This window comes from Natator depressus, chromosome 23 (assembly GCF_965152275.1).
Source record: "Natator depressus isolate rNatDep1 chromosome 23, rNatDep2.hap1, whole genome shotgun sequence".
Lineage (NCBI taxonomy): Eukaryota > Metazoa > Chordata > Testudines > Cheloniidae > Natator > Natator depressus.
In genome coordinates this window covers 16696184-16709792 of record NC_134256.1, presented here as the reverse complement: position 1 = coordinate 16709792, position 13609 = coordinate 16696184, and the positions used below count along the sequence as shown (strand labels likewise).

The 13609-nt window shown below is 46.5% G+C and overlaps 1 protein-coding gene across 1 annotated transcript in view; it reads left to right on the top strand.

Annotated features, from left to right (window-relative positions):
* The first annotated feature begins 1859 nt into the window (after positions 1 to 1859).
* The window catches only part of LOC141976840 (uncharacterized), a 48880-nt gene continuing 37130 nt past the window's right edge, over positions 1860 to 13609 (top strand). Inside the window, exons 1-2 of the mRNA XM_074938005.1 lie at positions 1860 to 2713; positions 3341 to 4001. Of these exons, the coding sequence (XP_074794106.1) occupies positions 2053 to 2713; positions 3341 to 4001 (1322 nt within the window). The 5' untranslated portion in view covers positions 1860 to 2052. The remainder of the gene's footprint in view (positions 2714 to 3340; positions 4002 to 13609) is intronic.

The window sequence follows — 13609 nt, the reverse complement described above, 5'->3', positions numbered from 1 at the left end:
GAGGAGAGGGCCATCCTGGGGACTTGGTGCACTGTGGAATTGAACGCAGCCATAGCGAAGGGGTACGTGGTGGCTAAAATCTATGAAATCTGGCATTTTAATGAAAAATCTGATAAACTCTTTTCGGAGTACATAAAATTACACCTCCGCCAGAAACAAGAGGCTTCAGGGTATCCCAGCTGGTGCACAGACGAAGACAAACAAAATAAGTACGTTAACGATTTCTACCAGAAAGAAGGCGTGCTTTTACGCCGACACGAGATCAGGCTAAACCCCGCTAAACGCCAAATTGCTAAACTGTTTTTAAATTCTCTGTGGGGTAAATTCGGCCAAAGAACCAACCTACCCAATACCAGCATCGTGAGAGACCCCGACGAACTCTTTCAGTACCTATTTTCCCCCAACTACGAGGTTTCATCCTGTGAGTTTATCGACGATGAAACAGCGTGCGTATCTTGGAAGCACGCAAAAGACCGTTATTCTATCTCTGGCAATACCAATTGTCATAAATAGAAAGGGAAGGGTAAACCCCTTTAAATTCCCTCCTGGCCAGAGGAAATCTCCTCTCACTTGTAAAGGGTTAAGAAGCTAAAGGTAACCTCGCTGGCACCTGACCAAAATGACCAATGAGGAGACAAGATACTTTCAAAAGCTGGGAGGAGGGAGAGAAACAAAGGGTTTGTGTGTCTGTCTATATTTTGTCTTTGCCGGGGATAGACCAGGAATGAAGCCTTAGAACTTTTAGTAAGTAATCTAGCTAGGTACGTGTTAGATTATGATTTCTTTAAATGGCTGAGAAAAGAATTGTGCTGAATAGAATAACTATTTCTGTCTGTGTATCTTTTTTGTAACTTAAGGTTTTTGCCTAGAGGGGTTCTCTATGTTTTGAATCTAATTACCCTGTAAGGTATTTACCATCCTGATTTTACAGGGGGGATTTCTTATTTCTAATTCTATTTTTATTAAAAGTCTTCTTGTAAGAAAACTGAATGCTTTTTCATTGTTCTCAGATCCAGGGGTTTGGGTCTGTGGTCACCTATGCAAATTGGTGAGGCTTTTTATCCAACATTTCCCAGGAAAGGGAGGGTGCAAGTGTTGGGAGGATTGTTCATTGTTCTTAAGATCCAAGGGTCTGGGTCTGTAGTCACCTAGGCAAATTGGTGAGGCTTTTTACCAAACCTTGTCCAGGAAGTAGGGTGCAAGGTTTTTAGGAAGTATTTTGGGGGGAAAGACGTGTCCAAACAGCTCTTCCCCAGTAACCAGTATTTGTTTGGTGGTGGTAGTGGCCAATCCAAGGACAAAAGGGTGGAATATTTTGTACCTTGGGGAAGTTTTGACCTAAGCTGGTAAAGATAAGCTTAGGAGGTTTTTCATGCAGGTCCCCACATCTGTACCCTAGAGTTCAGAGTGGGGGAGGAACCTTGACATGGTGGCAGAGTGGTGGGATTAACCTGAAATCATTTTGAGATCCAGTTGAGATTTTTTTGAACTAGAAATACAGATTTTTAAAAAGGAGATTTTTTTCTCTTTCCTTTGGAAAGGAAGTCCAGAAGCAGCTGAAACTGAAAGCAGCTTGTTTTTTTCTCTGCTTTGTGGCCAAGCAGAGACAAAAGGGGATTATCTTTGTGAATTGCAGGTTTTCTTTGCCTGGAGGCAGGGTACTTAACTCCTGCAGGGAAATTCACAGTCTTCCAACCCAGAGTTTTTTTTTTCCCTAAAAGTAAATAGAAGGGGGGGTGTTCTACCCATTTGCCTGGAGACAAAAGTGGCAGGGTTTTTTTTTTTGGATTTTGAGTTTTTACAAGGAGCACAAGTTTAAAAAGGAAACTTGTTTTTTCTTTGGGCGGGGTAAACAGGTTTCCAAGTAGTTGGAAGTTTTTTGCTTTGATTTGGGCCCAGAGCAGAGACAAGGGAATTGTCTTTTTCTGTAGGCTGACAATCACTATCAGAGAATAGGTATTCTATTACAGCACAGCAAAATTTTACAGCCAAGTTTTGTTTGTTTATTTCTAAACTTTGGGTGTAAAGTTAGTTAAAAACAGAGAGGTTAGAATGACCAAATCCGCGGCTCGACTACAGCTGGAATTAGCCAGATTTCAGGCTGAGGAAAGACAAAGGGAACATGAAAGACAGATAGAACTCATGCGGCTGAAGAAGGAGGAGAAGGAACAAGAAAGGGAGGCAGCGAAAGAGGCAGCAAAAGAGGCAGAACAACACCAAGCGGCTGCTCACAGGAGAGCTATGGAAGCAAGGGACAAAGAACTGGAGGAGAAGGAAAAAGAGAGGAAGTATGTGGAGGAGATAGGGAAGATAAAGGCTCAGCAGAATATCCCAACAAACCCTAGCAATCCTTCTCCAAGTACCACTTCCCATCCCAGAAAGTTCCCCACCTACAAGGCAGGCGATGATACTGAGGCCTTCCTAGAAAACTTCGAAAGGGCCTGCCTTGGGTACAACATCTCTACTGACCAATACATGGTAGAGCTGAGGCCACAGCTCAGTGGACCCTTAGCTGAGGTAGCAGCTGAAATGCCTAAAGAACACATGAACAAGTATGAACTGTTTAAATCCAAGGCAAGAGTCAGAATGGGGATAACACCCGAGCAGTCTCGTCGGAGGTTCAGAGCCCTAAGGTGGAAACCAGACGTGTCATTTACCCGACATGCCTACCACATTGTGAAACATTGGGATGCCTGGATATCAGGAGCAAGTGGTGAGTCTCCAGTAAATTTGCCCTTCCTAATGCAAATGGAACAATTCTTAGAGGGTGTTCCTGAGGAAATAGAAAGATACATCCTAGATGGGAAGCCCAAAACTGTAATCGAGGCAGGAGAGATTGGAGCCAGATGGGTGGAGGTGGCAGAGAAGAAAAAAACTGGTCGCAGTTGGAGCGGAGACCAGAAGGGACAACCCCAGGCCACACCCTATTACCGGGGGCCGCCCAAAGCCCCACCTACCTCCCAAAGAACCCTCCAGACCCCTTATCGTCCCACCACCCCGTTCTCCAGCAACCCTCCTCGCCCCAGTGACCCGTCAGCTGGACGATGTTTTAAATGTAACGAGCTGGGGCATGTAAAGGCCAACTGCCCCAAGAACCCCAACAGATTACAGTTCATTGCACCGGAATCACACCAGAGGTCCACAGGCCCAGATACCTCCCAGATACCCTTGGAGCGGAGGGAAACTGTGAGTGTGGGCGGGAAGAAGGTCACCGCGTGGAGGGACACCAGAGCACAAGTGTCAGCTATCCATGCTTCCTTAGTGGACCCCAAGTTAATCAACCCAGAGATCCAAGTGACAATTCAACCCTTCAAGTCCAACTCTTTCGATTTGCCTACAGCCAAGTTGCCTGTCCAGTACAAGGGCTGGTCAGGAACGTGGACTTTTGCAGTCTATGATGATTATCCCATCCCCATGCTGTTGGGGGAAGACTTGGCCAATCATGTGAAGCAGGCCAAGAGGGTGGGAACGGTCACCCGCAGCCAGGCTAAACAAGCCGTGAGGCCTAGCTCTGTTCCGGAAACTTCTATCAGGACCCGGTCAGAGGTGATGGACCCGGACCCCAGACCAATGTCTGCAACAGCAGTAGTGGATCCAGTCCCAGAGACCCAGACGGAACCAGTCCCAGAACCGGAACCAGCCGAACAACCAACACCAGACCCATTGCCAGCACTGAATCCAGTACTTGCAACCTCAACATCAGAGGGCCCCACCGACCCTGAACTGGTAGCAGCCAATAACCCTACACAAGAGGCTCAGCCGGAGCCTGAATCCCAACATAGTGCACCAGCGGAGAGCGGTTCACAGTCAACAGAAACAGCTCCATCCCCTATATCACTTCCAGAGGGACCAAGCCTAGGTCCACAATCCAATGAGGAACTGATGTCTCCAGCATCAAGGGAACAGTTCCAGACCGAACAGGAAGCAGATGAAAGCCTCCAGAGAGCTTGGACGGCGGCACAGAGCAACCCACCGCCTCTCAGCTCTTCTAATCGATCCAGGTTTGTTGTAGAAAGAGGACTTTTATACAAGGAAACTCTTTCTGGTGGACACCAGGAAGACTGGCATCCTCAGAGACAGTTGGTAGTTCCAACTAAATACCGGGCCAAGCTCTTGAGCTTAGCCCATGATCACCCTAGTGGCCATGCTGGGGTGAACAGGACCAAAGACCGTTTGGGGGGGTCATTCCACTGGGAGGGAATGGGCAAGGATGTTTCTACCTATGTCCAGTCTTGTGAGGTGTGCCAAAGAGTGGTAAAGCCCCAAGACCAGGTCAAAGCCCCTCTCCAGCCACTCCCCATCATTGAAGTTCCATTTCAGCGAGTAGCTGTGGATATTCTGGGTCCTTTTCCGAAAAAGACACCCAGAGGAAAGCAGTACATACTGACTTTCATGGATTTTGCCACCCGATGGCCGGAAGCAGTAGCTCTAAGCAACACCAGGGCTAACAGTGTGTGCCAGGCACTAGCAGACATTTTTGCCAGGGTAGGTTGGCCCTCCGACATCCTCACAGATGCAGGGACTAATTTCCTGGCAGGAACTATGAAAAACCTTTGGGAAGCTCATGGGGTAAATCACTTGGTTGCCACTCCTTACCACCATCAAACAAATGGCATGGTGGAGAAGTTTAATGGAACTTTGGGGGCCATGATACGTAAATTCGTAAATGAGCACTCCAATGATTGGGACCTAGTGTTGCAGCAGTTGCTCTTTGCCTACAGAGCTGTACCACACCCCAGTTTAGGGTTTTCCCCATTTGAACTTGTATATGGCCGTGAGGTTAAGGGGCCATTGCAGTTGGTGAAGCAGCAATGGGAGGGATTTACACCTTCTCCAGGAACTAACATTCTGGACTTTGTAACCAACCTACAAAACACCCTCCGAACCTCTTTAGCCCTTGCTAAAGAAAACTTACAGGATGCTCAAAAAGAGCAAAAAGCCTGGTATGATAAACATGCCAGAGAGCGTTCCTTCAAAGTAGGGGACCAGGTCATGGTCTTAAAGGCGCTCCAGGCCCATAAAATGGAAGCATCGTGGGAAGGGCCGTTCACGGTCCAGGAGCGCCTGGGAGCTGTTAATTATCTCATAGCATTCCCCACCTCCAACCGAAAGCCTAAAGTGTACCATATTAATTCTCTAAAGCCCTTTTATTCCAGAGAATTAAAGGTTTGTCAGTTTACAGCCCAGGGAGGAGACGACGCTGAGTGGCCTGAAGGTGTCTACTACGAAGGGAAATGTGCTGGTGGTGTGGAAGAGGTGAACCTCTCCATGACCCTTGGGCGTATGCAGCGACAGCAGATCCAGGAGCTGTGCACTAGCTACGCGCCAACGTTCTCAGCCACCCCAGGACTGACTGAACGGGCATATCACTCCATTGACACAGGTAATGCTCGCCCAATTAGAGTCCAACCTTACCGGGTGTCTCCTCAAGCTAGAACTGCTATAGAACGGGAGATCCGGGATATGTTACAGATGGGTGTAATCCGCCCCTCTGAAAGTGCATGGGCATCTCCAGTGGTTCTAGTTCCCAAACCAGATGGGGAAATACGTTTTTGCGTGGACTACCATAAGCTAAATGCTGTAACTCGCCCAGACAACTATCCAATACCACGCACAGATGAACTATTAGAGAAACTGGGACGGGCCCAGTTCATCTCTACCTTGGACTTAACCAAGGGGTACTGGCAGGTACCGCTAGATGAATCTGCCAAGGAAAGGTCAGCCTTCACCACACATCTCGGGCTGTATGAATTTAATGTACTCCCTTTCGGGCTGCGAAATGCACCCGCCACCTTCCAAAGACTTGTAGATGGTCTCCTAGCGGGATTAGGAGAATATGCAGTCGCCTACCTTGACGATGTGGCCATATTTTCGGATTCCTGGGCAGACCACCTGGAACATCTACAAAAAGTCCTTGAGCGCATAAGGGAGGCAGGACTAACTGTTAAGGCTAAGAAGTGTCAAATAGGCCTAAACAGAGTGACTTACCTTGGACACCAGGTGGGTCAAGGAACTATCAGCCCCCTACAGGCCAAAGTGGATGCTATCCAAAAGTGGCCTGTCCCAAAGTCAAAGAAACAGGTTCAATCCTTCTTAGGCTTGGCCGGTTATTACAGACGATTTGTACTGCACTACAGCCAAATCGCCGCCCCACTGACAGACCTAACCAAAAAGAAACAGCCAAATGCTGTTCAGTGGACCGAAAAGTGTCAGAAGGCCTTTAACAAGCTAAAAGCGACCCTCATGTCTGACCCTGTACTAAGGGCCCCAGACTTTGACAAACCGTTCCTAGTAACCACAGATGCGTCCGAGCGTGGTGTGGGAGCAGTTTTAATGCAGAAAGGACCTGATCAAGAATTCCACCCTGTAGTGTTCCTCAGCAAAAAACTGTCTGAGAGGGAAAGCAACTGGTCAATCACTGAAAAAGAATGTTACGCCATTGTCTACGCTCTGGAAAAGCTACGCCCATATGTTTGGGGACGGCGTTTCCACCTGCAAACCGACCATGCTGCACTGAAGTGGCTTCACACCGTCAAAGAAAATAACAAAAAACTTCTTCAGTGGAGTTTAGCTCTCCAAGATTTTGATTTCGACATCCAACACATCTCAGGAGCTTCTAACAAAGTGGCTGATACACTCTCACGTGAAAGTTTCCCAGACTCAACTGGTTAAAATCGTCCTTGAGATGTGGAAAATATTGTTAGTCTTTATGTACTTGGTAGCATATTTAGAGATGCATGTGTCTTATTAACTCTGTTTTCCTAGAGCTCCAGGAAGAAATCCCAGCCAGTGTTTCACCCTAGCTGAGATTTGGGGGGCGTGTCATAAATAGAAAGGGAAGGGTAAACCCCTTTAAATTCCCTCCTGGCCAGAGGAAATCTCCTCTCACCTGTAAAGGGTTAAGAAGCTAAAGGTAACCTCGCTGGCACCTGACCAAAATGACCAATGAGGAGACAAGATACTTTCAAAAGCTGGTAGGAGGGAGAGAAACAAAGGGTTTGTGTGTCTGTCTATATTTTGTCTTTGCTGGGGATAGACCAGGAATGAAGCCTTAGAACTTTTAGTAAGTAATCTAGCTAGGTACGTGTTAGATTATGATTTCTTTAAATGGCTGAGAAAAGAATTGTGCTGAATAGAATAACTATTTCTGTCTGTGTATCTTTTTTGTAACTTAAGGTTTTTGCCTAGAGGGGTTCTCTATATTTTGAATCTAATTACCCTGTAAGGTATTTACCATCCTGATTTTACAGGGGGGATTTCTTATTTCTAATTCTATTTTTATTAAAAGTCTTCTTGTAAGAAAACTGAATGCTTTTTCATTGTTCTCAGATCCAGGGGTTTGGGTCTGTGGTCACCTATGCAAATTGGTGAGGCTTTTTATCCAACATTTCCCAGGAAAGGGAGGGTGCAAGTGTTGGGAGGATTGTTCATTGTTCTTAAGATCCAAGGGTCTGGGTCTGTAGTCACCTAGGCAAATTGGTGAGGCTTTTTACCAAACCTTGTCCAGGAAGTAGGGTGCAAGGTTTTTGGGAAGTATTTTGGGGGGAAAGACGTGTCCAAACAGCTCTTCCCCAGTAACCAGTATTTGTTTGGTGGTGGTAGCGGCCAATCCAAGGACAAAAGGGTGGAATATTTTGTACCTTGGGGAAGTTTTGACCTAAGCTGGTAAAGATAAGCTTAGAAGGTTTTTCATGCAGGTCCCCACATCTGTACCCTAGAGTTCAGAGTGGGGGAGGAACCTTGACACCAATGTTTTCATAGCCTGTTTCACCACCGCTTATGCCCGCTTCGAACTATACAACCTCCTAGACGGATTGCAAGAGCGGTGCCTGTACCACGACACTGACTCTGTGATATTTGTGAAAAGGGAGGGGGCCTGGAATCCCCCTCTGGGGGATTATTTAGGGGACCTCACGAGCGAGATCCCACCAGATGAACACATCACCGAGTTTGTGTCGGCAGGCCCAAAAACATACGGGTACAAACTGTCGGGAGGAAAGGCTTGTATGAAGGTCAAAGGTATTACCCTGAACGTAGCAAACTGTGAAAAGATCAACTTTGACAGTTTGAAAGATCTAGTCCTGGACTATTGCACGGGTCTGCGAGAGAACCCCTCAAAAAAGATAAAGGTGCAGCAACCCTCTATTGTAAGAAACAAAAATCAGTGGCAAATAGAGACAAAAACCCTTAAAAAAACACAGAAAGTCGTTTACAACAAGAGGGTCCTAGGAGAAGGGTTTAAAACCCTGCCCTACGGTTTTTGAAAAATGGATACGAGGTGGAGACACCCCTTTTCTGCAATTCTCGCGGGGCCTAGCAACTGCGGGAAAAGTTACTTTATAAAAAATGTATTGGATAATGCCAAACAAACATTGTCTGTTACGCCTGAGAATATTGTGTGGTGTTACAGTTGTTGGCAACCCTTGTATAAAGAACTGCTCTGTAAATACCCCTTTATCAATTTTGTGGAGGGTCTGCCTGATGCTTTTGACGATGACCGTTTGTTTCCTACCAATAAAGTGAACATGATTATCATAGACGATCTGATGAACTCCGCTTGTGAAAGCGATGAAATCGAGAAAGCCTTTACCAAGTACGTGCATCACAGGAACCTGAGCATTATGTATATAGTTCAGAACGTATTTTGCCAGGGAAAAAAGAGTCGCACTATTAACCTAAACACAAAATACATGGTTCTGTTCAAAAACCCCAGGGACAGATTACAAATTGCTACACTCGCTCGGCAAATGTACCCCGGCAAAGCTCAGTTCTTTCTTGAAGCTTTTGAGGATGCTACCAAAAGGCCTTATGGCTACCTGGTGGTGGATTTAAATGCTTCCACACCAGAAGCTTATAGGCTAAGAACTGGTCTTTTCCCTCCAGACTGGCCGGCAGTTTATACTTTAAAAAGAACAACAGCCCGGTATAAAAAGAGATGAATTATTGGCAGGTCCCTTTTTAGCAGCCGGGGTTGCTGCCTGAAAACATGTCTAGCTGCGTGAAAAGAAACCTGGGCCTTTTAAAATTACTTAGCAAATCGTCCCCACAGCAAAGGAGGGCTATACTGTGCTCGGCCTCTGACGATCTAGTAGCAGCCATCTCAGAAATAGCGCTCAACACCTTAAAAGGAAACATACCTTTAACACCGAAGCAAGTGCGTGTGCTGAAAAAGAAACACACGCTTATAAAAACTTTGTGTAATAAAAGGGTTTCACTTAAAAGAAAGAAGCGTCTGGTGAAGCAGTCTGGGGGGTTTATAGGACCCCTGTTAAGTTTTGCTATCCCTCTGATAACGGGGCTTTTAACTAATCGATAATGGAGTATGCAGAAAAAATGTACCTGGTGCCCAGCCGGCAGTTGGAGCAATTAAGTGCTCCCCCTCCGGCAGAGGAAAATATCAGAACGACTGCAACTCGCTTACTGGATGCTGAAATGAAATCTGTTCTTCAAAGAACTGACTTAGGTGAATATGAAAAGGCTAAACTTTACAGCACCGTGCTTCAAAGGTACCTAACGTATGTGAAGCAGAGCGATGTGGACAAAGGAAAACTAAGTCTGTTTCTACCAGAACAGGAACAGAGTGTGACTGCCAAACCCTCCGAAACACCAAAGACCTCAGACTCTGTTGCTCAGGAGGTGTTGGATAATGTGAATAAGCGTTATAAGAAAAATGCATCAGTATTGCTAAATAAGCTGGGCCAAGATAAAAACATTTCTTCATGGACCGATAAAGGGTCTTTTGTGTACAAAGGCTCTGTGGTTAATGGTTCTAACATGCTCGACTTAGTCAGGGCCGTCACCCAGACGCGCTCTGTTCCTAGCAGACATGTACCTAAAAGATGGGATGTGTTTATGAATGCCATGGCGGAACTGAACATGCCATCTTCCATCATGGGCAACGCGACCAACAGAGATCTTTTGGAACGCCTCAAGGCCTCAATCGCCGACACCGGTGTTGACCAAGAAACAGTGACCCCTTTTTTGCCATCTAAAAAACGAAAATTGGCTAAAAGAGCCGAATGGCTCAGTTTGTGATCTTTTTCACACTCTATTTTTTTTTTAAACTGGTAATGTTTTGCTTTAAATAAAACATTTCTGAATTGGGTCATTGTGTTTTGTTTTTTTTTTTTAAAAACCACGCCAAACATCGATTGTCTTTAAACTCCCCACCTGGGGTGCTTTATTGGGTAACATGACTATGAAAATCGTTGCAAGATACGCATGTCTGGGCTTGTTGAAACATGCTTTGAGCAAGGCTAGGCATGGCCAAGTATTTAAATTTATTTTTTACAAAATTCATCACCATCCGGTCGTTTTGCACTAAGTCATTAGAATACAATTTTAAAATCCGGTCAAAAGATAAACCCTTGCTACGATGGTGTAAGAAAAACACGCAGTGATAGCCGCAGGCAACGGAGCTGGGGTCTTGTAATTGTCTGTTGTGAAACACAATGTCTGTGGCATTTTTGTTTAAAAATTTCATAATGCTTTTAGGAAAGAGCACACTGTTCAGGGGATGCCCGTATGAGTCAAAAAACTCTCCAAGGTTACGCTCCACCAGATACACGGCAAGCCAGTGTTCACCCGGTCGGCTGTGTGGATGTGTGTAGACCTCCAAACCTAGAGGTCTCTGAGACAGCTTGCCGCCAGGGAGCCAATCGCAGGGAAACACGTCTAAGAAATTCTTTTTCGTGTAAGGGTCTGTTGATAAGACACGTGAGAGCTGCACGGTGTCCATGTTCACATGTAGTCAAACAGAACATTTCTCCTCTGATTTATCTCTATGACGTTGTCAAAAACCCCATACACGATCATATTGACGGTAATGGTTAAAGCCTTCCCAAAACGAATTTCTGCTCTCAGGTTCCCGGTTTTAATCAGGGAATAGTGATCGGCGCATTCCTGGTCGGGGGACAGGTCAAAGGCAAACATGGTGTAACCCTGTGCAAACTCCTCACGGTCGATTAACAGAGAACGATCTTTCATGTGTTTACCGGCCGTCTGTACCAGATTCATGTATTCTCTCACGCAGCGTCCTGCCTCGAAGTCTGGTTGCAGAGGCTTGGTCGGTATCTGCTCACCATCCACATACAAGGCCACAAAATTAATATCGTAATGCTTAAAATGAAAGGGATTTTTAGCGTAACTTCCGCTAAAGGCATCGTTATCCACGAACCCCAGGACAAGCATTTTGGGCAACTGTCCCAAGAACAGGTTCTTCTGGTTACTGACCCTGCTGCCCGCAGGGATGCTAAACACTTTCATTCCCACACGGTCCACGGGGTATTTGGCATTAGCGGTAAGCAGGGCCTCGGCGTGCCCGAGACGAACGCTCGGGGCCACACGTATTTTCTTCACAAAAGGGATGCTGATAGAATGCGCAGTTTAAAGCCTTCGGTTCCGCTGCCCATTAAACAGAAAGGATCTTTACTGCGCGTCAGTTTAATTTTCACATCCACTCCGTTCAACAATAGTTTTTCTTGAAAAACAGGTCGCTGTGTAGATGACCCAGAAGCTCTACTGTTCTGCTTTGAGCGGTCAGCTTTGCACGCCTCACAAACCCTAGATTCTCGCCATCCAAGTCTATGTCTTCCTGTTGTCCGGCAGTGTCTTTGTAAAAGAGGCCAGCGGAAAATTGCGTGGCGAGGGTGTCGTTGCTGTAATTGAGCACCGATTCTATAAAGGCCCTGTAAGGGTAACAGTCGTTGCTTTGGCTTACAAGGCGGTCTCCCAGCGTGACATCCAGCTGACTAAAAATAGAGGCCACTGGGTAATTCACCAGGCCCATCTCGGCGTCCGCGGCGAATTCAGTTCCGTCTCCTTTTACAATCTTGCAACACAGGTACAGCAGTGTGTTGTTTAAATCCATATAATCTACGCCATTCCCTGCTATAAAGAAGTCAATGGGGGCAGACTCCGTAACGGCCGACAGAGGTGGCACCTCGATGTAGATGCTTTTCTCAATGCTGGTCTGCGTAGGGGCTATTTGGAACAAGTCTAGTTCGGATTTGGTGCATTCTTCAGACCCGCAGTGAACGAAAGCCATGTTGATTAAAATATATCTCTCGTATCAGCCGGCGAGTGTTTCCTCTTTCACCCAGGCTTCCTCTTGGACTTTCGCTTATGGCCGACCCTGCGGGTCAAAGCCCTTCTTTTAAAGGGTTTCGGGGGACCTGCGCGTCGCGGGTATGACGCATTTCTCTTTCTCTTCTTCCTCCTTTTAATGTACATCAGCCCCGATCCTTCCTGTGAAGCTGTGTTCCCCACCTTCTCCAGAACAGCGCGGGAGACGTGACCTACCACGTCTTTAGCTATGTTTTGAGCGGCGGTTTTTACGTGGGGTTTAATAATCTCTAGCCCCCTCCTCAAAAGCGGTACGGCTTTTCGAAAGAGGCTACGGAATATTCCACCCACGCCTGCCCCATACATCACGGGGGCCCCATGGTATCCGGGAAGGGCGTATCCCGCCTGGGCTTTGTAATAGTTTCTGTAGACGTTGGGGTCGCCGTAATTTTTTAGGATCGCCATAATACTGTTTTGCTTTTTTAGAAAACTCGCTCTCTCCGGGGGCGCAGGTGTAGCTTGATGATCACCTTGCCAAAGCGAAATGAGACGCTTTTGTTCTGATCTGTCTTTATTTCAATGGTAATTGTGTCGATGTGGTGTTTACTGATAGGGACGTAATGAGGTTTATCGTAGGTGATGGTGACAAACTCGTTGTTCCTTCCTTGGACGGGGACACAACGTAACAGGGGAACAGAAAAATCCCCCACAAACTGATGTTCTACGATATCCGTGTACAGATACAAGGAATTAAAACCCCCTGTAATGTCTGCCGAGAAAGGGAATTTTTGGACGCTGTGTTTGGGGCCCAAGCCCAGAATGTTAGCTAGCTCCCCGCTGGTAGAAAACATATAAGTAAAAGCGGCGGATTTAAGTCTAATTTTTCTACCCACAGGGTCATAGTTCATGACCATCTCAGGCGGTCCGGGGTGACGAGCTATGATACTGTTCATATGATCCAGTAATTCGGGTATGGACGCGTAATAACCTCGTCGTAGGATGAAACTCCATGCCATATCTCCAAAGGTGACTTCAAAAGGGGTGTCTTCGTTGATAGTGTTCCAGCTGTGCGGGTGTTGTATTTCCACTAACCCCACCTCCCAGGCACCCGGGAGATCCAAGGGCTTAATTAGCCGTATTGTAAAGTTCGAGCTGGTGTTTTGGGGAAAAACTGCAGAGCTGGCGTTGCTGGGCAAAGTAATGTAAAACCCACCGTCGCTCATCTTCTCTGACTTTGCGGGGAGGAATAACTTTTGTTTGTTTGTGACTTTGTTACGCTCACGACGTGGCACTGGCTCAGTCAGTTCCATGCCTAGCCTCCTCCTAAACTCCTCATAGCCGTCATCCTCGGAGTCCTCTTCAACATTTTGTATTGGCGTTGAGCAAAAACAAGGTGGGCCCGGTTCATCTTCGCTGCTTGGTGCAACGCTGTCCAGAGTCTCCGGGTCCTCTAGAAAGGCATCATCGAGCTGTTGAGAGATTTTTTTTTTCAAAAAAGAAACAGCGTAAGCACACCACTGCTTGGTTTTTGATTTACACAATCCCT